At 32.4% G+C, this 24,568-nt stretch overlaps 3 protein-coding genes across 3 annotated transcripts in view; 2 read left to right on the top strand and 1 right to left on the bottom strand.

Moving 5' to 3' along the window:
• LOC119836670 (V-type proton ATPase subunit C) overlaps positions 1–5,149 on the bottom strand; it is a 17,875-nt gene extending 12,726 nt beyond the window's left edge. The window contains exons 1-4 of the mRNA XM_038362063.1: positions 4,991–5,149; positions 4,448–4,584; positions 3,203–3,304; positions 2,170–2,221 (exon numbers count right to left, since the gene is read on the bottom strand). Coding sequence (XP_038217991.1) covers positions 2,170–2,221; positions 3,203–3,304; positions 4,448–4,576 — 283 coding nt within the window. The 5' untranslated portion in view covers positions 4,577–4,584; positions 4,991–5,149. The remainder of the gene's footprint in view (positions 1–2,169; positions 2,222–3,202; positions 3,305–4,447; positions 4,585–4,990) is intronic.
• A 607-nt stretch (positions 5,150–5,756) lies between these two features.
• Positions 5,757–8,601, top strand: LOC119836677 (probable 39S ribosomal protein L24, mitochondrial). Its single transcript, XM_038362078.1, has 6 exons — positions 5,757–5,918; positions 5,998–6,173; positions 6,512–6,629; positions 7,326–7,466; positions 7,558–7,689; positions 8,440–8,601. The coding sequence occupies exons 1-6, from the start codon at positions 5,823–5,825 to the stop codon at positions 8,536–8,538; spliced, it is 762 nt and encodes a 253-aa protein (XP_038218006.1). The 5' UTR covers positions 5,757–5,822; the 3' UTR covers positions 8,539–8,601.
• Positions 8,602–15,057: 6,456 nt separating this feature from the next.
• LOC119836819 overlaps positions 15,058–24,568 on the top strand; it is an 11,683-nt gene continuing 2,172 nt past the window's right edge. Inside the window, exons 1-7 of the mRNA XM_038362294.1 lie at positions 15,058–15,151; positions 19,443–19,529; positions 20,831–20,917; positions 21,034–21,176; positions 21,693–21,883; positions 22,297–22,431; positions 22,766–22,921. Of these exons, the coding sequence (XP_038218222.1) occupies positions 15,092–15,151; positions 19,443–19,529; positions 20,831–20,917; positions 21,034–21,176; positions 21,693–21,883; positions 22,297–22,431; positions 22,766–22,921 (859 nt within the window). The 5' untranslated portion in view covers positions 15,058–15,091. The remainder of the gene's footprint in view (positions 15,152–19,442; positions 19,530–20,830; positions 20,918–21,033; positions 21,177–21,692; positions 21,884–22,296; positions 22,432–22,765; positions 22,922–24,568) is intronic.

Here is a 24,568-nt window from a genome sequence, read left to right as displayed (position 1 = left end):
GCGAGTGCGAGCGGTGCGAGCCCAGCGAGTCGGAGAGCTCCCGGTGCTCGCACGGCCAACACCCGTGGTGCTCTGAGAACGCCGAGTCGCAGACCGGCGAGGTCGGCGTCGGGGGGGGCTCGCCCCCGCCCGGGTCCCCGTACGAGTCGACGCCTGCGTTCGGCATAGTATGCAAACGGGCCGTGCGACGGGCGGCCTCTTTTATTTTCGCTTTAGTTAAATTAAAAATCTGCCCGAGCGCATTGCGATCTTGCGTTCGGTTCGTTACCGATTCTGCAAAATACGACCGTATCTATATTGGTGGCCCTTGTGCGTTTGTCCTACGTTTTTTTTTTATGTATAAATATCACTCCCTAGTTTTCACGCTTCGGTTATGTGACGGGACGTTAGTATAGGAAAGGAGAGAGATAAAAAAATATAAATAAAAAATAACAGTAATAATAAAAATAAGAAGCACGAAGCATGAACAATATGGAAGCTCGTTATGACTAAGCTATGAATGTCTGCGAGGCAGTGATTGCGATCATTTGTGGTACAAATTGCATGACCGACAATTTGGTGCATAATTACACGTTTTCACAAATACTGACTAGTGTTACAGTCGGCTGTTAGATATATTTTCCATCAAACTATAAACAGTATCCTACGAAGTGGAACAGATAAAAGAAACAGTTCTTATCTTAGCGATACTCTGCGATATTAAGGCTAGTATAAGTCTTTATATAAAACCTGTATCATATATATTATGTAAAAAGATTATTATACATCGAGATCAGATAAAAATTACACGAAAACCGCTTAAGTTAAACTAAGCACTTAACAAGAAGTTCGATGTATATTCAAAAATATATTTGTTCCTGTAAGTCGATCTAGATAATAATAAAACAAGGTTATTCAAAAGCAAGTTACCAGCATATAGTTTTGACTATAAGCCCGAAGTAGCAAACGACTACGACTGTTAACTTGTAATTTAAAATAATAACATTTCATATTCAAACGAAATAAGCAGAAAACTTATAAATAATAAGCTCTAAATTCACATATTACATCCGAATACATACAATACACGTAATTACTCACTTCCGCATACTTTTTTCCATTTTTCAGACACTGAAATGCAATTACAGAACTAGCATTCTCACTATAAAACATTCCTAAACACATAATATTATATAATCGTAAAATAATTCACAACTCGCCTACGGTGTAATGAAAATGCGATAAACGAAAATATTTGTGTGAACAAAATGAGTGTAAAGAAACATCAGTATTTATCGTAACAGTGGCATTCGAGTCTCAAAACACTACAAAATTAAGCAAAGAACATACATTTAACATGGTGCAATATATATTTAATACGTAGAATATCGTACATAAAAAAAGGATGCAAGGTTCAAAATAGTCGCATGTATAAGAACCTCTTAGAATATATACACTGACCACTCAGCATTCTTAGCTTCAACTAGAGATCAACCAATGAACTTTTAATGAGCATTAAAAATTCATTCAAAAAGAATTAGGTACAAATAAGTGCGAAACGAGATCATTCGAATTGAATGGGATAATGTTAATGTGTAAAGGGTAAGGTACATAAATAAAAAAAAATGCATATATGTACAAAAAATAAAAAATAAAATATAAATACAAATATACAGTGCAATTTGGAATTGCAAAACAATAAATAAGAAAACACCACCCGTTTCAAGGACGGCATAAAAGAATAATAAACATGCAAATAATATGTAATAAATTAATTAAAAAAAAAAAACAAAAAAATATGTACAAAGGAAAATATAAAAAGAAATGTAAAGACCACCGAAATTGAGCGATACATGCTTAAATCTTTCGCACTATCCTGTGCTTTTATTCATTGTCTACTAAATGATCACTGATATTTTTATTAGTTCAATCATGCCGGCCACTTGCCCGTTTTATACATAGCTTTAAGATCTATATAAATAATCTCCCACACATGCTATAATAATTCTTTCTAAAATTTAAAAATTGTTTACATGCAACACTCTTCAAGTTAGCACTCAGTGCCGCCTAATTTAATTCAAAATGGCACTAAACAACTCTATATTTCACTATCTATGTTCGTAACGGCTGTTAGAATACTAAATGTTTAGTGCCATGTAAAAAAAAAATATGGAAAAAAAATTGACTTACTGTTATTTGCCATCAGGTTCTCGTGAAGTTTATCGCGTTGATCCTCAAGTACCTGAAATTATTTAATCTATATTTAAATTATTGTAGTATAAGATATTAAAATTTATTCTTAACTAGAGGTTACCCACACAAATATTTATTTTTTGTTTATTTTATATTTATTATTATTATTTCAATGCCTTATGCATAACAAAATGTACAATTAAATTTCCTGAAATAAAAAAGACCTCTTTTAAAGCTGTCGATCATATCATTATGTTTTGTTTTAGTACTGTTATAAATAGTCAACTACGAAATTTATTTAAGACCTATTTCTCTAAATTATTTATTTATTACAAACATTTACATCTCTTATTATGGGCTTACTCCAGTGAAAAGTATTTAAGTAAGATATTCTAAATTCACTCTGATAATCCATCTTAGTCTTAACATTTGCATTATGTCATTATGAATAAGATGGGAAAGTGGCTTCTCTGCATACAAGCGTACTAATATATGTTAGTAGAAGAAAATTATGACTAAGGATTTAAAAAAAATACATACTTCCTAATGATTTTTTTTTCGTATCTACACTAATATTATAAAGATTAAGAATTTGTACTATTGTTTGTTTGTTTTATTGTAAAGGATAAACTCAAAAACTACTGAACCGATTTTAAAAATTCTTTCACCATTAGAAAGCTACAACTTCGCTGAGTGCCATAGGCTATATGTACCACAGGTGAACTGCTAGTATATGACATTCTAAAAACATCAAAATATATTCCAAAAACTTTATTATATTATCATGGAAACAAAGCCTGCTTTAAATATTTGTTCTTTAAAATTGACATCCAAAGTAATTTCAGTATTTTTTCTTTATGACATAAATAAATATATTTTTTTTAATCTTTTTTACACAAGATTTGAACAAAGAAACGATAAATAGACAATTAATAATTAAAAATAGAATACCTGTTTGATTCTTTGTTCTCTTCCTTTAATTAAGTGCAATAAAGAATTTATTTATAAAAGATAAACATAAAGCACATACCTCTCCGAGATACTGGGCCACCTTCCTGGTCACACCCTCAACAAAGGTATCAAGTTTACCAAGGTCATCAGACAACCCCACCAACTGATCCAAAGTCCCCACCTGTTTGGTAACAAAACTTTATAGTTTATGCATACAATGGAACATCATTTCCTATTTTATCTTATTTCAAGGTTTATATCAAGCATGCTACCATTCAAAGGAATAAAAAAAAAGTATAATTCAAGTTACATTTGGTTTGAAAATTGTTGATTTTGAATTATATGAGGCAATATAATAATAATCTATACATATCATATCTTAGTGGAAGAAAATTCGGAAATATTTAACACAATTCACTAAATATCAGATGTGGGTTTCAAAAATTTAATCATAAACAAATTAAAAGTTTATGATTAAATTAGTAAATTATATTTAGGATATCCATATTTAAATGAATAAGGCATTATAAATTTTTTTTGGGACCTGTATTATGATATATATCATAAGCTAATACTTGGGTTTAAAAGTTGACATAGAAACTTTTCTGACAAATGCAGAATATTGATAATACTGCTACATTTTACTACCAAATAGATTCTCACAATCTCAATATATAAAAATCCAGTGTCATGATGTATGTGAAATTTGGCATTTCATGTGTAATTTAGTCCAACTTAGGATATAGAATAGTTTTTATATTTATTAATTTTCCCAATAATTTATCACCTTAATATTTTTAATAATTACTCAGCCACAAAAATGCATGGCCGGGTATGCTAGTATAATTATAAAATTTATTGATACAATTGCAGTGTATATGATGTAGTGAATCAGTTGATATTTTATAAATACAAATCCATGATAGAAATAAGAAAATATGGATATTTTAAATGCAATTAAAACCAATCTTAATGTGTATATAAAAAAAAATTATACTTTAAGAAATAAAAAAGTAATAAAACTTGTGTTTCGTATTGCATGTCAATGTATATGATTGACTAATCATTAACACACTGCTCTTATTAAATTGAAATATAATTATAAAAATATAGATAGCCAATAACAATATTATGGCAATAGTGGATTACATTCTCTTCATTTATAATCCAGATCGAAAATCTTATAATTCATAGAACTAGATTAATGTTTATAGAATTTTATGAACTATTGCTAAACTCTTATAATCCTGGATATGTTCTTTAATTTCTGATATTAGATACTACAAACAAAGCCTAATAACTTATTGCTTTAAATAAAAAGTACCTTCAGGTCAGGGATTGGGAATTTATAGTTGACACTGAGGTTGCCAGCTTTTGTGGCATTGTTCAGGGTATCCCATGTCTGTTGGCAGGTCTTGTCGCCAGGGGCACTTATTACCCAATATTCACTCATCCTGAACACTGAAAATAAAATATCAAACTCATTATCTGACCTTGGATAAACTACGCGAAAAATACGCACTGAAACTCATACAGCAATGCTTTTACTAGTAGTATATTATTAAAATAGCGAATAGCTTGAAAAATCGATATAATTAGTCCATCCTTCATGGATACGACCATCGTAATGCTGTTAAAATTCCTACAACCTAAATTTGGGTGAATCAATATCGTGTTCGGGTTTACGGCGTCCGTTTTGCCGTCAGACGTCCTGGCGCCAGACTTGTATTACTCAAGAATACACCCCAAACCACCCCAATACACACCAACACTATACTTGGGATTTTGACAAGTAATACTACCGCGTAAAAGCATCGTAGCACAATAACGACCCTTGCAACACGTAAATTAATATAATGTTACTTACCGGCAATTTAAAATTTAATGCTGTTTATAACTGAATATTCGAAACAGCAATTTTTTGGTGAAATCACAAGACGATACGGGACTAGCCCTACAACACCGCCATGAAAATTCACGTGATGCTGTGCTGCCACCTACAACAACTAAATTTGTTGGACAGCTGATTTACGTCAGTTGTCTATGGATATCATTAGGTCTTAAATTTTGTTTTTCTATAAATTACAACATTTTGATTTCGTTTTCAACAATATCAACTGGTTTTTACTAAACAAAAAATGGACACTTTTTTTCTATATAATTAAAACATGTCATATATACATATTCGTTTAATTACTGTGCAATGTGCGTAATATGAATGTAATTAATCACTTGGTAAATTTTAATTGATTTGACAATTGTTTGACAGCATTTTATATAATTGCATAATACCTACCTATCTATTTTGTTTATCTTAAAAACCTATAAATTATTACTTACAACTACTTATTACTAACAATGGTGTAGAATAGTGCAGGTAGTGAAAAAAAAAAACAATCAGAATAGTGAATACAGTTCCAGTACAGAATATAACCAATCATTTAATGATTGTTATTGCTTTCTAACTTAACACGATAATTACAGAAACCTTCGTTTTGTTGCAAATGTAATTAATAATTTTGAATTAGCTGTAAATAAATGTAAAAGCTTAGAGATCCGAGGTGCAAAGTCCTTGTTTGTTGAACGAATCCCTGATTTTTTTTTTATGGGTTTGGTGTGTCAACTTTCAATATGACGTTGACACTTGACAATTGAAAATTGAAATTTGGGAATTAGGTGGGTACGAAAATACAAAAACAATGCGAATATTTAATTTCTTGTCCAAGAAAGTGGGCGATTTGACTCTGAAATATTCAAATCTCCCGGAATCCTATGTAAAACGGAGTTTTGAACAGGTAAGCGCAATCGTATTTACAAACTATGTGTGTTTTATAACATATAACCTAAAAATTCTACTAATATTTTGATTTTCAGGTGTATTGGAAAAATCCTAAAGGGTATCCACAGTACCCAGCAGCTCAGGTTGCCCGCAAGAAGTACCGCTTTACTACAAGCAGGCCATGGACTGGACAATTTGCGCGTCAGAATGAGCGAGGTACACTCAGGAAGAAAGTCTTTCTCGAGCCCGTTGGAGAATGGAGTTTCTTCAAGTACGTAATAAATACATTTTCCATTTTACCCCAATGGCTGAAGGATGGTAATGTTTTTCATTTAGTATTAATCTGCATACAGTGAAGTATCAACTAATCAAGTAACAATTATCAAAGACTTACAGAAGGCTGATCACCTACTTGTCCCTAAAGAAAATCGATCAGTGAAACGGATGTACATCATCTGCCCCATACCCCACTAGGGGACACGGGACTTCACTTTTTTTTTTCTTATGTTGTAAATACACAGTAAATTAAAAAATAAATGTATTTTATAGCTCTCATACATTAAACTATATACAGTTTAATAAAAGAAATTCTCACACTATATCTTTCAGAGGAGACAGGGTTGAGATAATGGTTGGAAAGGATAAAGGGAAGCAAGGTATTGTAGCACAGGTGATACAGGAAAGGAACTGGGTCATTGTAGAAGGTTTGAACACACATCTGAGAGTTGTAAGTGATAGTATATTCATAGTATTATATTGTGTTTGATTTAACATGAGTATCCATATTAATATTATAACTGTGAAAGTAACTCTGTCTGTCTCTTCTTCACACTTAAACCACTTAACCAATTTTGATGAAATTTGGTACCAAGATAATTTAAAACCAGAGATATGGCATAGGATAGGTTTTATCCTCAAAATTATTTTTAATTATTTACTAGTTTTTTCTTGGGTTTGATTTTACGCGAGTATTATACATTTAGTATCCCTAAATGTATAATAATATGATGAATAAATTGTGTTTAAAATCCGTTAAAAAGTTTTTAATTTCTAAATATTTACTAGTTTGTGAATGCCATCAACTTTATGAAGGTGAAGGGGAAGCTAGGGTGGACACCTAGTAATTTATATTTATATATAGTTAATATATTATATGTTTATCCTACTAATATTATAAATGCGAAAGTTTATAAGGATGTGTATGTGTGTGTTTGTTGCTCTTTCACGCAAAAACTACTGAACCGATTGCAATGAAATTTGTTACGTAGACAGCTGGACAACTGGAATAACATATAGGCAACTTTTTATCCCGATATTCCGACGGGATACAGACTTACGCGGATGACACTGCGGGGCGCAGCTAGTATTACATAAAACTAAATATCAATGTATTAATTTTTGATAAATCATTTTAACCTCTCAGGTGGGTAAAGACAAGGATTTCCCTGGAATAGTTGTACAATCAGAAGCGCCTTTGCTAGTCACTACTGGTGTGAAACTGGTTGACCCAGAGAGCTTGAAGGCGACGGATATTGAGTGGAGATATACAGAAGAAGGAGACAAGGTGAGGACATGTATCTATTTATAGTAAATACCAAAGTGTTAACTATGTGTTATCGTAAACGTTTTTAAACAGCAATTCTAAATTTAAACAGGTCCGCGTATCGACATCGAGTAGCCGAATAATACCGATTCCAAAGTCGGCAGAGGAGACCATAGACTACAAAAGCAAGGACCTTTACATAGAGAATGTAGATAAAGACACTGTGGCTGCAGAGGCCGCTAAGGTAAGGCTAAATGAAAAACTAGATTATAAATCATCATCAGCATGTTCCCACTGCTGGTACACAGGCGTCCTACGAGGGTTCAGATCATAATCCACTACACTGGCCAAGTGCAGGTTGCCAGATGTGACATGTCGTCGAACTTTTTATTTTCGAACATGTTGGTCAAATAATTAAAAAAAATCATTCACATTATCTATTTATATTTATATTATAAAACACGGTGTATACGAAAAAATAATTCTCGGCAATCAAACACGTAATCTTTTTTTGTTCAATATTAAAAAGCAAAAAATTAAATTTCAAATCGTAAGTAAATGTTACGAATCACAAATTTTCAATAGTTAGATCTGAGGAGTTAAATTATAATTTAACAGTGTTTAAAATCTTAATTCGACATATATAATATTATGTAGTGCTGTAATTTTAAGAAGTACTAAGGTGTTCATGATGTACCTTTCCTTAAATTCTAATTTTCTATAAAAAAAAGGTCTCAGCTTTCTATCCCTGGGCAGTAGGTACCACGCCAAGTACTGAAATGGTACCAAAAGAAATTAATTATCTGTCAAACTCAAAAATAATCACGATAAAAATCCTCACTATTGTGATGATTTTTACGGTTTTGTTTAATTTGTTTTATGTATTTTTTTTCATAATAACTCTTTGATCAAATTACCAATCCTCATTTTTATCTCATACATTATTCTCGTTTTATTTTTGTTTGCTATTAACTATTTAAAAATATGTTTTCAGATAACTTTCGCGCCAAAACTGTGCACATTTGAAATGGACATAATGGAGTCTATGGGCATCAAAGAGGACAAAGTTCCCGCCAAATCTTATTGGTATTAATTAAGTTCGTTATTTTAGATTAGTGAGAAATTATCTGTGTAAATATAAGATTTGAAAATTTAATGTTTTTTATTATTTTTTTATAAGTTTGGCTGAAAGGTTTTTCGATTTCCGATTGAACCCTTAGTATTTCTGATGAAATGCAAAAAAAATTAGATGCAAAGATGCAAGTATCGCCTTGGATTGTTGTGTAAATATTGGATATTTGACAATTCGAATTAGAATCCGACTCGCACTTGAGGTAATTAATTTCCTAATTTATCTATAGATAGCTAAGGGGAAACTTAATATTATGCTTTAATCAATTTTTAAATTACTATGTTGTTGCTTTCCTTCATTCAGATAAACTTAATCCATTGATAAATTTAATCAATATCATTATTTTTGTAAGTAGGAATCCAAATGTATATATCTTCAAAATTATATAGGCACCTTAATCTCTTCTCATATAATAAACTCTTGAATGTTTGGTTGTTGGTTTGAACATAGACTTAGGAAATACTTATTTTTATTTATAAGGAATGCTAATTAATTGCTATATGTAGGTTTATTATAAGCTTATTTAACGTCACGATATTACCTACTGATAGGAGCGGAGGAGCAACGAAAAATGATGAGAAAAAATATTATCTTTTGACACTCAAATAAGAGTCTTTAGAACTTCTAGACTAATTTCTTTTTTGAACTCCGTCCCCGCTGACGTCACACATTTTTCAAACTTATGCATGTATCTAAAAATAATCAAAAGAAAACAGTTATTTTCATTTTTTATTTAAGTGTCTCACTTGCATTACAACATGGCTGTAGGAATCAAATGTTGTTACGAAAGAGATAATCTTATAGCGAGAGTGCGAAATTATAAATTATTAATTATATATATTTATATAGATTAAGTATTATCTGTTCAATTTTTTTTGTACACATATAAATTTCGTGTTCTAGGTTTTTATTATGTGACGTCACAAGGCTTTTGTTCCCCCTGCCCCTTGTCATATAATGCCAAATTAAGATGATACCCTCCCCCCCCATCAACGTGTGACGTAATTTATGGATGGCCCCTTATTTTAAAAATCATGCTGTTACATGTATGCTTAATATAGACACAGACGGCGGAAAGCGATTTTCTTTAATACTATGTAGTGGTTTAATTCTACAACATTCTATGAACTTTCTCATTTACATTTTTGCGTAGCGTTAGATGTTACGTCAAAACAATAACAAAGTGATTATTCGTGTTTTTACAAGGGCTAAGCTAAGTTATTAATGATAAGATTGTTTTTCTAAGATAACTCAAGATAAAGAGGTCGCAGGGGGTGGTTAAGAATATTTTTATTTGAAACTAGCTACAGCGCGTGGTTTTACATGCGATTGTTTAAATGCAATGAGAATCTAATGGACAAAAATTCTAGCAGTGTCACTCTTTGATATTGCACGGGTGAAATTATTTTAAAATTCAAATCCCATTCAATGGGTTTTCAACTAAATCTGAATAAATAAATAAACAAATATTTTCTCTTCATAATATAAGTTTAGACGCTATTATATATTAGGTTAATCGTTCTTTCGTGTATTTCAAATATGGAATCGAACCCTATTTATTGTTTCATACGCCCTTTACATTTCAAAACATAGAAAATAAGGTTTTCTATGTTATTTTATAATTATTTTGTATGTGGTAGTCGAGCACGATTTGGCACGAATTGGGCCAACTCGCACCGGGGCAGTACCACACCTCCACAGAAGACCGGCGTGAAATAGCATGCTGCTATGTTTCGTTCGGTGGGTGGAGGAATCGGAGGCCCATATTCTTTTCCTTACCCCTCCCAGTCCTTTCCTTTTTCCTCTCGTCAATCCTTTTCCAGCTTGAAGTCGACAATCCATTTGTAGAGGCGTAAGGTCTGCAATCGGCCTAACGCCTCTCCAAATGTTCATGGGCGGTGGTAGCGCTTACCATCAGGCGACCCACCAGCTCCATTGCCGACTGTGACAAAAAAAATCTCCGGGTACCAAACGAGTGACGCCACGGGTTCCAACAAGTATTACATATAATAAATGTCAGTGTGTTTATTTATATAAAGCTATCATGTATACAATAACATCTAGATCGCTTTAGATAATAATTTATTTACGTCGACTGAATAATAAAATAACCGTCATAATTTTCTCTACGATCGGACAATGGCGATGTCCGAATGTTTTAAATGAAAACATGAATTATTGAATTGAAATTTATTATCATAGGTATGTTAAAACTTAAAACATGTGAATAAGTATTTTAAAATCTTTAGACTTTTTGTTGGATGAATTGTTAAAATTGTAGATATTTTATCGAAAACGAAAGCCTTCTCAATTCAAATAAAAAAAATCCAAATCAAATTTCGTATTAATATATTTCAGTTTTAGGTACCAATGGGCTATCTTTAAAACTACGCAACAGGTTTCGATGTTTTTTTTTTAATATAGTGGTTCAAGAGAAAGGTTTCTATGTATAATAATAACTCTGAATTGATGCGTGCGAAGCCGCGGGCTAAAGCTAGTGAACAATATAAATTTTAAGTAATACTTATATATTACTTGCTGCGCCCCGCGGTTTCACCCGCTTTAGTCCGTATCCCATAGGAAAATCGGAATAAAAAGTTGCCTATATGTTATTCCAGTTGGTCAGTTGTGTACGTACCAAATTTCATTGCAATCGGTTCAGTAGTTTGCGTGAAAGAGCAGCAAACACACACATATATCCTTACAAACTCTCGCATTTATAATATAAGTAGGATTCTTCCCGAATGACGATGACAAATTGTAATAATTTTAACATAATTTTTTAGAAATAATATAATAAAAAAAAAAAACAAAAAACACGCTTTTATTGCAAATTGAACTAAAAACTAGAAAATAATTTTTGATGGCAAAGAGTTTAATGTAACTATAGTTGCAGATGAAACAATCAATCATAATGAATCACCTCAAAACAAAATTATAAAAAAATTTAAGTTATTAACACAATGCTTCAATTCAGAGCAAAAAGAAAAGTAACTCTTAATCGATGATCATAAATAAACATCGTACATATTACTTATAAATCAAAAAACAAAGGCCAAAAATAAAATAAAATAATTTCGACTGACAAATAAATCCTTATCGAAAATACGAAAATTGTCTGATATTTGTAAATTTAAAAATTAGCCTTAGCAATAATTTTTTCATAGCAATTACAGATAAAGCAGAAATATGCACGACGAAATAATTTCTGACCTACCCTATCGGTCATCAGAAAATACAATCACCACGTGCGTGCCATGCAGGGAGCTCGTGACATGTCACTGCATAGTATAAAACAAAGTCGCTTTCTCTGTCTGTCTCTATGTCCCTATGTATGCTTAAATCTTTTAATACGCAACGGATTTCCATTGTTTTTTTTAAATAGATAACGATTTAAGAGGAAGGCTTAGGTATATGTATAATAACATCTATTAAACTACTCCGAATTTAACACATGCGTAGCCACGGGCAAAAGTGAGTTATTTAATATATTTTCTATTATATAATAAAAAATCTTATTGTCCTGTAACTACACGTATTTTTTTTGTAATTTCTGACATAACTTGAAGTCTGACAAGGACCATGACCAAGGTTATCAAGCAGTTTAATATTTTTTTATTCACAATTTCACTGTTTATGTCAAAGCGAATTAACTTATATTATCCATAATATTTACCTATGTTTATTTAAATCGTGACACTTACGATAACATTAAAGATATTTTATTGGTATGCATTCAGTACAATTTAACTACATAGAAACTCTCTATATAAATTTTTTAATTTTCATATTCATTAATAATATAAAAAATGCAGATTTTACAGCTTTTCCCTCACATATAATCATCTGCATTTTTACATTAACGAACAATAGAAGTTATTTGTATATAGAACTTCATTCTATTTCATCCCCTTCAAAATTTGTATTAGTTTAACCACAGATAACATAACATGCCAAAGGACTGGTTTACCAAATTTCATCATAATCAGTTCAGGCGTGTAAGCGCAATAGACAGTTACATTTGCGTTTATAATATTGGTGGGTATAAAAAATAAACGCATTTAAAATCATACAAATTATACAATTAAAACAATCATAATTAAACAAATAAACCTCCATATTCGTATGTCGTATATCAGCATCTCAAATAATTACAAGAAGTTACTTTTTTACAATTATCATAACACGCGGTTCTCAAACAATATTAACTTACTATCTGTTTAATATCTATACAATTAGCGATATTTGATAAACAGCTGTTAAAACCTTCGATTTGCAATAAAAGTTCATCGAAAACAGAAACTCATTAATAAATTTATATCAGCAGAGTTTCCGGTGTAATGGATATTCGGCGTCTGATCCAGATAGTATTTGATAACATATTTATCAAATTTTCTTTGCATTTCACGTGGCAATACGTGCTCTTGACCTTGCCTGATAATCTTCTAAGATCGATCGTGTTCTGCCAATACGTAAGCGATTTTCACGCAGGAAAAATGGTGTTGCTACGTTTAGTGCTTTTTTTTATTTGGCGATTTCAAAAGAGGTTTTCTCTTTTTTATATTTTAGAATCAATTGCACAAAAGTAATGTTGTAAACCTTATTTGAAGAATAGGTAAACATTCAAATGCTATATTAGTAATAAAAAAGTACGAAAAATGATACTAATGATTGATGTGGAAGTAAGAGTAATAAAAAAATTACTTGTTATTGTATATTTGCTTCAACTATGGTGACTTTTTTTCCTCAACTACCTAAACTCTGATGTCATTTTCTCTACGATAATAAATCATTATATTATCAATTGTTCTACTCAACTCTCCTGTCTCCTCTTACCTGCTTTGATAGAGTTCGAAACACACTTGACCAGATTTAAAAGATACTTAACTACACCTTTTAATAAATACAGGGAAAGTCGGTGTCGATGGCAGGCAGACAATCATGCTCCGACCGCGTGATGTATATCTTATTAATGTAATAAAATAGCAAATAAAGATAAAAATTAATTAGGTCTTAATATTGATTCGAGTGCAAAGTTACTTTTCGTCGGTGCAGGAAAAATTTAAAAACCAAAGCAGTTTTTGTAACAATGATTTTTCATTCCTCTTATTCATCTTTAAAGTTAAGTTCAGTATATTTATATAGATTCGTGTTTCAACTAATGAATAGAATGATAACGAGAAAATCATGTAGAAATTAAACCTAAATCACGTGGAATAGAAGATTTAAAACACAATGTCCCTTTTTTTAACACGCTTTTATTTTATAGGTAATAAAGTCCAATAACAGGAAGTTCTTTATCGGAAGGTTTTCAGTATTTCAAAATAATAAACTTTTTTTTAATTTGTCAACCCTGATTAGTGGTAAAAACAATATTATAATACGGTAGCGGAGAACAGATAATAATTTATTACAGTCTTTAAATATTATCGTAATAAAGATCACACTAAATAGGATTACAATTTACATAGCAATAAATATCGTTCCAAGCTGGATTTGGCTATCTCTGTTTTGCCATTTTCCATTCAGGCCTTTTCTAATGCATGCCATTGAGCTATGTTTGTTGTCACTTCAGTTTGTCACAGGATTATAGGCGTATATATGCAGTAAAATACTTATATTTCTTTAAACAGCTGATAGATCACTACGAAGAAGGTTGCATAACTAAGCGTAAAAAGATTGTTTGCTTTTTATCAGATTTGCTATTCGAACTCATAGACTATATGCTCATACCACTAGAGAGTAGGTAGAGAAAAATAAATAATGTATGTAATAGGTTGTTTAAGTTGCATTCAGTAACTACTTTTTGTAAATAAAACAACGATCATTCATATAGCTAAGCATATAAATGATCTATATTATTTGCCAAAATGTACTCATTATAATCCTCTTAATCATAAAATTTCAAGGAAATCTTTATCAAAACTTTGCCAAAATTTATAAATAAGGAAGTATGACATATGTGTATGTTGAAAAATATTTATTATTCAAGCTTTGTCTCTGTTTGTTTACGATGAATTCTGAACATATAGGTTGCAATACAATGCATGTGGATTTTATAACGAGAAAGAATTGACTAATTTCGCTTTTGTGTTTGTTATTAAAGTTTGTTTGGCATACTTTATCATCTCGAATGCTTATAGAAATTTTACAATCAAAGCTTAATCATCCTGAATGCATAAAGGAGAAAAATCTCAACAAAAACATGATCCTAGCACATGAGTCAACGAACGATGCACGCCGTATCACGCATGCGCGCACGTAGGCACGATGAAAAAGGACGGTGCAGTTACGACGCAAATTATTTATATTCCATTGCAGAGTTAGTAATAAAAGTGTTGGTGATATCACCGTGAAAGCAAGCAGTGTAAGCTGTAGTATACTGATGTATCGCGTGCGCTTCGTATGAAGTGATTATTGTTCGATTCATAGTCGTATATTTACCTTTTAGTTTTATGCGTTGCCACGCCGCACACGTGCGCCTGACACCAGAGCAGTTGGTTGTGTTGTAAAAATGTTCTCTTGTGTTTATATTGTGTTGCTTGCGCTGTGTTTTGAGTCGGCTTTTAGTGGGGTAAGTGAAGAATATCATAAAGAAATAATTTCAATTCGTGTGTATTTTACAGTTTGAGAATAGCTGACGTTGAGGGAATAATTTAAATTTATTGTAAAACTAGCTATCCGCCCGCGGCTATGCCCGCATAGTCGCAGGAAACTTAGACCCGGGGTTTTTCTCGCATGTTCCCGTTCCCGTGGGATTTCCGGGATAAAAACTATCCTATGTCTCCTGGGTAACTCCGTCTCCTGGGTCCAAGCTACCTCTGCACAAATTTTCAGCCAAATTGGTTAATCCGTTCTTCAGTTATAAATAGTGTAACTAACACCACTTTCTTTTATATATATAGATATGGGAAAATATTTATAGGAAAGAGAATCTTTATTGTTTTATGTATTTTAGATGGAACTATAGTTTTTTCTGAATTTTACCACCAGCTATTTTTATTTCCAAAATAAAAATAAAATGATCTTGTTTTTGTGTTTAGTTACAATAATTTGTTGCTTTCATTCTACTAAACAATTTTATATCGTTTTAAATATAGTTAGTTGAATTATATAATGTTAATAGGCATTATAGTATGCGATTAAATGTTTAAATTTTTTTCACTGGAATTATAAAAAAAACCGCAGGCGGGAAGTTTAATATAAACAAGGTACAAGGAATAATAATAATCAATGCCTCAAAAAAGGTACTAAAATATGTCATCGCGATAATATTGTGATCACAAAATAATATGTTCAGCCGCGAACAAATATTTGCTGAAAAAATTAGATTTTTCTAAGCGAAGTTATTGTTAAACTTGTTATACATTTTTTCCCTAATTTATTCGTAACCAACAACATTATCCTATATGAAAGAAGGGTAATATATTTTTTTTCTACAAAAAAGATCACAGACTTTCGTTATGGGGAGATACCACTCCAAATTCTAAAATTCCAAATGACAACAATTTCCTACCAAACAAAGACAAAAAAAAAAATCAATCCAACTGAGACCTCCTTCGTTTTTGGTCACTTCAAAATCATTGTTTTTATGTAAGCACGCAATTATTTTGATAAAAAAAAGAATCATAAATACACTACTGTAAATAATATTATTGCCAACATCATTATGTTGTTATGAAAATATCGTTGACCGGTCAATGATATCTAGGATACGTAATCTAGAAGCCCTAAATAAACCTAAGTACATAAGAGCTAAGTACTTAGATTGTAGTGGAGACCTAAATTTTTGGTAATAGCACGGATTACCATATCTGTCATACCTGCGCTTACGTAATAGTTTTATGTTATCTGTGCTAATATTATGTAGCTGTCCACCCAGGGCCACAGTCAATGAAAATTCCCATCAAAATGAGTTTCACTATCTCCACACAAAAATCATGCACAGGTACCATAAATTCGCTCCGTGTCGACGCGACAGGAAGACAAACAAAGAAACACACTTACCCGTTTTATATCATACAGATTAGGATAAAGACAATCTTTTTTCCCTCCATCTTTTGGCTTGGTTTCAAAATAATTTTCCAGGTTTAAATTCTCTAATTTGCTTCCCGCCAAGAAAGTTAAATAAATAAAATAAACATAACCTTGTCTGGAAGAGATCGCTACTTTAGCGATAAGACCGCCTGTTGTGCTTCTATAGAGTTTATTTATAGAATTTATTTGATTTGATGATTTGGTGCACAATAAAGTATTTTTGATTTGATTTGATAACCGTCCTTTTTGCACAGTTGGATTGAAACTGAAATCCTATAATAAGCTTTGAAATATACGAGATAATCCAACGAAGAAATTAGCTCTCGACATAAAATTTTAATTATAACTTCAAAATGTATTTTATTACTCGTGGAGCAATTATTATGATCCATATCCATGGTCGTAACTTATTTACAATCTAAGATGATTATCGTTGCAAATTAAGTTCTGAATAATAAAATAAATATAAAAGACAATGGAGACTCCTTGCTTCATAAAAATGCAAAGCAGGTCAGTTATTCAACCCTTAATTAAATATTTTTATAAAATCATGGTGATAGTATTTTTTTAATTTGTAACAGTTATCTTCTGTATCTTTCAGGTAACCACGTATCTTTTAATTTACAAAATTTACTAGCGAAACCATTTAATGAAAATGTTTTTATCACTCATAACTGTTTGAACAAAAATTAGGAACATATATTATGTACGAAACAGTTCCGAGTGAAGAAGCTGTTATTTCGATAAAGGTATTAAATTATTTCACAATAAATGAAAACAATAAAAATGGACGTAAGTTTTGATACAATTTTTTCACAAATTATTTATTTGATTTATCCTTGACCTTTTATTTTTCCAGATTTAATATACGCAGTATATTTTATATCTGGTTGTGTATGTAATATGTATACATATGTTGGATTTATTTAAAAATATTGTTATAATATTTTATGCTGGCAACTCTTGCTAGTACTGCAACAATTTTTTGTCTTACATTTTAGCCTGAGTAAGCATTCCTGAGATTAGTCACTGGTGCAGTTTTTAAATAAAATAAAATTGACCATATCAATTCTGTTTTTCAAATGACAGTACCGTAGTTTTTTTTAGTGTATAAATAAACATAGGAAATAATACTATCCTACTAATATTATAAATGCGAAAGTTTGTAAGAATGTGTGTGCGTTTGTAACTCTTTCACGCAGAAACTACTGAACCGATTGCAATGAAATTTATTACGTAGACAGCTGGACAACTCGACAACTGGAATAACATATAGGCAACTTTTTATCCCGATATTCCTATGGGATACGGACTTACGCGGGTGAAACCGCGGGGCGCACCTAGTAATATGTATTTCTTTTTTTTATAAAGATAAAGATAGTCTAGAAGATCGATTATGTCACATGAGTGTAGTGCGTACGTGATCTCATGAGCGTCCCTAATATAGGTTAAGGGATACCCTAATGTGGGACAGAGATTGCTATATACTTTTGAATGTGCTGGACAGAGATAACCTATGTCATACGGGAAGTGCATGATTGGGTCAATGGACAAATTTCATAATGCATTTGTTATAATTTTATTTTTAGCCGGTAGTTCTAGTTTTTTTTGTAAGTTTTTATTCTGATCCTGCTTCTCATATTAGATGTTAATGTTTACTAGATATAGAATTAACTGTTTTCTATTGATTCTATTATATGATTATTTACAGATTATAAGTCTCCGAAGTATTAAGAGTCACTTGTCATGCAATGACATGCAAAAAAGTTGTTATTTTGCAGAAAATAAATCTATTTATTAAGTAGATAAATTGCAGTGCGTATTATAGAATAAACAAATAACTTATAAGGTCCAAATTTAAGAAATCATTCACATAAAAGAGTTATATCAAAATCAGTTTTACAGTTATGGCACCTTTTAAGTTTCTCATAGTTGCACACAATAATTAAATGCATACCCTTATAATCTAATGAAGGAGAGATAATATATATGCGGAAATAAAATAAAAAAAAAAACAAATAATTATACAAAGGAGTCTTGTCTCACGCTATGTTGTTTACATCATATTACTTAGTTACAAAATGTATTGTTGGACTTGGTAACTAGGTAGTAGGTACATATAGATAGCATACCTATAGGTATCTAAATACCTACGTAATCCTATTGTTATATAATCTATTATATTTACAAGAGGATAAATTTGTGAATTTGTGTGCTTGTAAGTCTACAAGACAAGTATTTCTTAAAATGGATTATATCGCCCCCCGGTGGGCGCTGAAGGATCTTTCCTGAACTTTAAACATATCTGCTTCTAATTCACATTGATTCTAGTAAAGCTAATGACATAATTTTTTATTTGATTTATTTGGGACAAAACCAGTTATACATTAAAATAATCAATGGACGAAAACAATACAATTCACAAATGCATAACCCATGGCATTATCCACATAACAAAAAGATAAAGACACGAGAAAGAGACGAATTATAACAGAAGTTCAGGCTATGTATAAAACAGTAGATGCCACTATCATAGATCCAGTCACCCCACCATAATGACTTAAAAGTATTACAAAAAAAAAAAAATTTGAAAATTTTATAAAAACTTTGACATTGAGATAATATTAAGAATTAATTCCGAAGTTTCCAATTTTTGTACGGGTTCATTTAACAATCGTTTTAATTGAGTTGAAAATGATATTAAATTTGTAACATTTCATGAATAAATAAATGAAAAATTACAAATTCTCTTTTGCCTGAATGACCAAAAAATAATCAGACAAACACATATTGATTTAATTATTAATAATAATTTGATAAATTTTCAGGATGTCTACAAAGCCGCCATAGTGGATTCTGCAAAAGACTTCAATGTGAATAATTATGAAGCATTGATACATGAAGCATCTAAGTCGGTAAGTGTGAAGTTACCTTCCCCTTGTAGAGTATAATTTTGGATACATAAAGTTTATCGATTGCTAAAGGTAAGAACTAAAAGGTATATATACCTATAATACCTATCTGGTAATGTTTGCGTACATACGCACACATTGATGACAATGTTATAATGGTGGCATTATTTGTATCTGACAGGGGTGTGCTAGATATTAAAAATGCTAGGGTTGTGCTGAGAATCTACAGAACGATATTATACAAAATTTAATATACATTGGTGCATGATGATAGGCAAGGTATAATTATTATAAAAATAAATATTTATTAACTCGCATAACACGCTTTGTGTAAAATTTTCCACATTTTTATCTCTACAAAAGCTTTATCCACTTGCATTACGTAACAGTTGCATTGATAAAAAGTATATTGTTATAGTGATATCGTGCATATTATTGTGCATTTTATAGCAATTAATATAAATTACGTTTAGTAATAATTAAAAGAATTTTTAATTTTTTTTAAATAAATATTTGAAAATCATGAATTTGTTGTATTGTCACTGATCCTTGATCTTTTTAAAGTGAGAATAAAATATGTATGTTTAAAAAGGACCAAAATCGAGTCTATTGGAGAGCAAAATAAAATTCGGATGAATCGTATAAAAGCGTGTTAGAAACAGACGGATAAGTTCTAAAAATAGACGAGATTTTCTCAAACAAAAATATCATCACCCATTAGTACTTTTTGATGGTCATTTTCATACATTATTTGTTATTTTAACTGGTTATATGCTGAACTGGTTATAAATCTTGAATCTATCCAGATATTGGTCTGCAATAAGTCTATAGTAAGAATAATTCTAGCAATATTTATTATCTTATATATAAAATTCCCGTGTCACAATTTTAGTTACTACACTCCTCCGAAACGGCTGGACCGATTCTTATTAAAATTTTGTGTGCATATTGGGTATGTCTGAGAATCGGACAACATTTATTGTGACACTAGACACGCCCCGCGGTTTCACCCGCATAAGTCCGTATCCCGTAGGAATAACGGGATAAAAGTTGGACTATATGGTATTCCAGTTGTCCAGCTATCTACATACCAAATTTCATTGCAATCGGTTCAGTAGTTTTGGCCCGAAAGAGCGACAAACACTCACACATCCTTACAAACTTTCGCATTTATAATATTAGTAGGATAGGATACCCATAAATGATAAGAGTAAGGCAGAACAGCGATTGCCGAGTTAGTTGGTTAACTCTAAATTTTGTTCATTTTAGTTAAACAATTCATTTATTATTGTTATCTTTTACAGGGTGCAGATATATTGGTTTTACCTGAAGAAGTTTTGTCCAAAACCGACTTGGAGACATGCGGACGCTGTGTTCATAATTATGATGAGGTAGGATGCAATTGAATTTGAACCCTAATGCATAGGCAATAAAATTTTATATCGAGGCAGTGGTAACATTAAATACATACAGATCAAAGTTATAAGTTTTATTAATAATCTTTCAGATAGTGAAAACCATATCAAACGCAGCGCAGTCAGCTAGGATGTACGTCGCGACGCACGTATATGAGAAAATAAAATGCCAAGAAGGAGACGATTTAGTGAGGAGTAATTTGGTGTTCGATAGACGCGGTGACGTTGTGTCAGTGTGAGTGTTATCTATGCTTATATCATATAGTTTGTTTGGAGGCGCATGTTTCAGGAACTACTTGTTCGATTTGAAAATGAATTTGTGTATGCATATGTATGTTTGTTACACTTTCACGTAAAAACTACTGAACCGATTGCAATGAAATTTGGTGCGAAGGTAGCTGAACCACTGGAATAACACATAGGCATTTATCATGATATTCCTACGGGATACAGACTTACACGTGTGAAAATGCAGCAAGTATATCTATAAAGACTATTAGTTAGGAAACTACCTACTATCCATCATTAGGAATTTTAAGAATTCTTCTACTTAGGTCATAGGTGCTAATTAGCTCTAATTTAGCACGTTCCTTGAGCGGTTACCTACTACCAAACAAACAAGGTTAACTTGGCCACAAATAACGTTTGTTTTTGTATGAATACATACGAACAATTTTCCGTTAATTCAATTATTTCCTCGTTATTATCCTTTAAGTTTTAGTCTATAAGTTATATATAATTTTGTTCACAGATATAGAAAATCTTTGAACAACGCAAACTGTAATGCTACATATTCAAATACAGCGACTTTTTCTACTGACTTCGGAGTAAAATTCGAAGTTATCATGGAGGAAGACCTTGTTATGAAAAACGTAAAAGATATGGGATTGAGGAATTACGTGCTTTTAGGTGCTTGGGGACACCAAAATCGATTTCTATCTGGTAACTATTTTATTTCTCTGAACTTGTTAACTGGACTAAATGAAAAATGACTCGTGGCACCAGGTTTCAAATAAATAAAGAATTATCGAAAAACTTCAATTCATTCCTACTAACAAATAATATAATATTACTAGCTGCACCCGGCAAACGCTGTTCTGCCTTACTCTTATCATTTAGGGGTATGAATAATAGCTGTTGGCCGATTCTCATAGATGCTATCCGGTACTAGCACAAAAAATTTCATCAAAATCGGTCAAGCCGTTTCGGAGGAGTATGGCAACGGAAACTGTGACACGAGAATTTTATATATTTGATAGTTTTCTGAAAAAACTTGCATTTCTTATGTTTACTATTTTAAAATGGCCAAAAATAATTTAGTCGTTGCAAATTCAAGAATCAGTTTTATTTTTTAGCGTCACATTTCGCGTCGTCTTGGGCATACATTACCAAAGCCAATGTAATTTCTTCCAACGGTGTTCATAGTAATACTGGCAAGAGAATCAAATATGGCAACATTATCGTCAACATACTGGAAAAGATTGGAAACGGTAAGCAGGCAACACAATAGTTTGTTTTGTAGTTGGTCCCACTTTGTAGTTCTAGATTGTATATACTGATGTTTTTGTTCAGATAAAAAAATGTCTTATGAAGCCTCCTTAATAAAGACTCAAAAAGCGCTGCCGTTTTTTTACTAGTATTTGTCTACAATAAAGGTCACTGATGCTCTTGGGAAGGATCCAGATTCTAAAGCATTTCATCACAACAATTTTCTATTAAACTCAAAAATATCGTTATTCTTTCATCGGTTGAAAAACCACCTAAAGTCGAATTAAAAAACTTTTCTGAAATCGTCAGTTATATACCAATCACCCAATATTCCAGATCACCCACAAATAATCACCAGCCCTTCAAACACCGTCTCTGAAGATTGGGGGCAATATATCATCAGACCTTTGGACCTGGAGCGGAGTACCCACGGTTATAAGGAAAGCGTGTGCCATGGGCAATTCTGTTGTCAGTTCTATGTGAAGACGGCTGGTAAGATTTTTTTGTTTATGGTTATTAAAATTATTAAAAAAAAGGATATTGTAATGTATACAAAAACCATTGAAACTTTTTTTTTCTTTCTGTGTGGCCAAAACATAAACTGTCAATTTAAATAGAGAACTGATCGTCTGTGCTATTTATATATTTTATTTTAACAGCCAGTTTCTAAGACGAATAATTGTGACGTATAAATTGGCGCCAAAAGGCAAAAAACACGATTCGATATTTTGTCGAAATAAATACGAATCTATTATACTATATAAAGCTACACACCCACTGACTGACTGACATGAAAAGTGGAGATAATTTTGACACGAACGTATAGAGGAGCCGCAATCGACCCGCGGAAAAATATAGAGAACTCGCCGCGCTCGAAGACCAGCTCGACGCCCGGCGGCCCGCGGAAACGGTGGCTCGCGGAGGGGTGGTGTTCGAACAAAAAATGCTCTAGACCTTCAGCAATTACCAGGCGCGTCGAAAAAATGGCCGATTTCGCGAAAAAAAGATGGCCGCCATACTTTGCCAAAATCGCCATTTATGAATCCTTACGTCTCAAATTCAGCACACGCGCTCTCCGCGAGCCGGCCAATCGATCGGCACCCCGTTCGTGGTGATCCGAGCCCCCGTTTCGGACTTTCATACTACGCAAAATCCAACGGCCCGCCTAAACGGCGCACTTTAGCCGGGGGGTGTCGGAACAAAAAATGCTCACCAACTAGGAAGGCTACCAGGGAGGCGAATCCGGAAGTGAGATTCTCGAATTTTTCCATTTTTGGCCCAAAATTTCAAACGTAAATTTCGGAGAGGTCGCGCAACGCGGAAACACACCAATGGTACGGTCGTACTCGCCCAGGTCCCAGAATATCCAGAAAAATCCGATATCTCGAACTTTCTCCCTGCTCCGTCGAGACGGTCGACGGCCCGCGCTAACGGTAGCCGCCGCACATGGGGTGCTCGAACAAACTTTGGACTAGACCTCGAGCGATTACCAGAGAGCGCAAAAAAAATTCAAAATGGCGTCAAAAATGGCCGCCGCCATACAAATGCTAAAACGGCCATCTCTTATCGGATCGCGCTGAAACTCGGCACAGTAGCTTCTATTGGGCCGCACAATATTTCTGCATACTCAAAATCGCACTCCGACCTCTGGTTTCCAAGTTTCATACAACGCAAAATCGCACGGTCCTCCTAAACGGTGCCAGTTAGGTGGGGGGCGTAGAAGTAAAAAATGCTCAGAAGCTTGAGCCGCTTCCAGGGAACACGACCAATTTCAAATCAGACTCAATTTTTTTTCCCAAAATGGCCGATTTTTTTGAGGCAAGATGGTGAAGCCGTTTACTGCGCGATCGCTTTGAGATTTGACATTTGAGGTCTGCTTGGTTATATTCATAAAACTGCATACTCAGAATTTCGCTTTTACCCCCCGTTTCCATTTTCCATACATCACAAAACTCAACAGGGCGCCGAAACGGTGACAGATAGGTAGGGATAACTCAAGCCAAAAATCATCAATAACCTCGTCCGCTCCCAGGCATATAAAAATTTAGTGCAAATAGCGAAAAAAAAAAATTGTTAATAATTTTGTATGGAAATTTCCATCGTACGTATGGAGAAAATTGACCGAGCGCAACAAAAGCG

This window comes from Zerene cesonia, chromosome 25, assembly GCF_012273895.1.
Source record: "Zerene cesonia ecotype Mississippi chromosome 25, Zerene_cesonia_1.1, whole genome shotgun sequence".
NCBI classification, from domain to species: domain Eukaryota; kingdom Metazoa; phylum Arthropoda; class Insecta; order Lepidoptera; family Pieridae; genus Zerene; species Zerene cesonia.
The sequence above is the reverse complement of the archived record's forward strand: the minus strand, read 5'-3'. Positions and strand labels throughout refer to the sequence as shown.

Bases quoted from the DNA above. Each gene is read 5' to 3' on its own strand.
- LOC119836677 (XM_038362078.1), top strand. From the start codon at position 5,823: ATGCGAATATTTAATTTCTTGTCCAAGAAAGTGGGCGATTTGACTCTG. The intron at 6,174-6,511 runs GTACGTAATAAA...TATATCTTTCAG, and splicing joins GGAGAATGGAGTTTCTTCAA to AGGAGACAGGGTTGAGATAA. The intron at 6,630-7,325 runs GTAAGTGATAGT...TTAACCTCTCAG, and splicing joins TGAACACACATCTGAGAGTT to GTGGGTAAAGACAAGGATTT.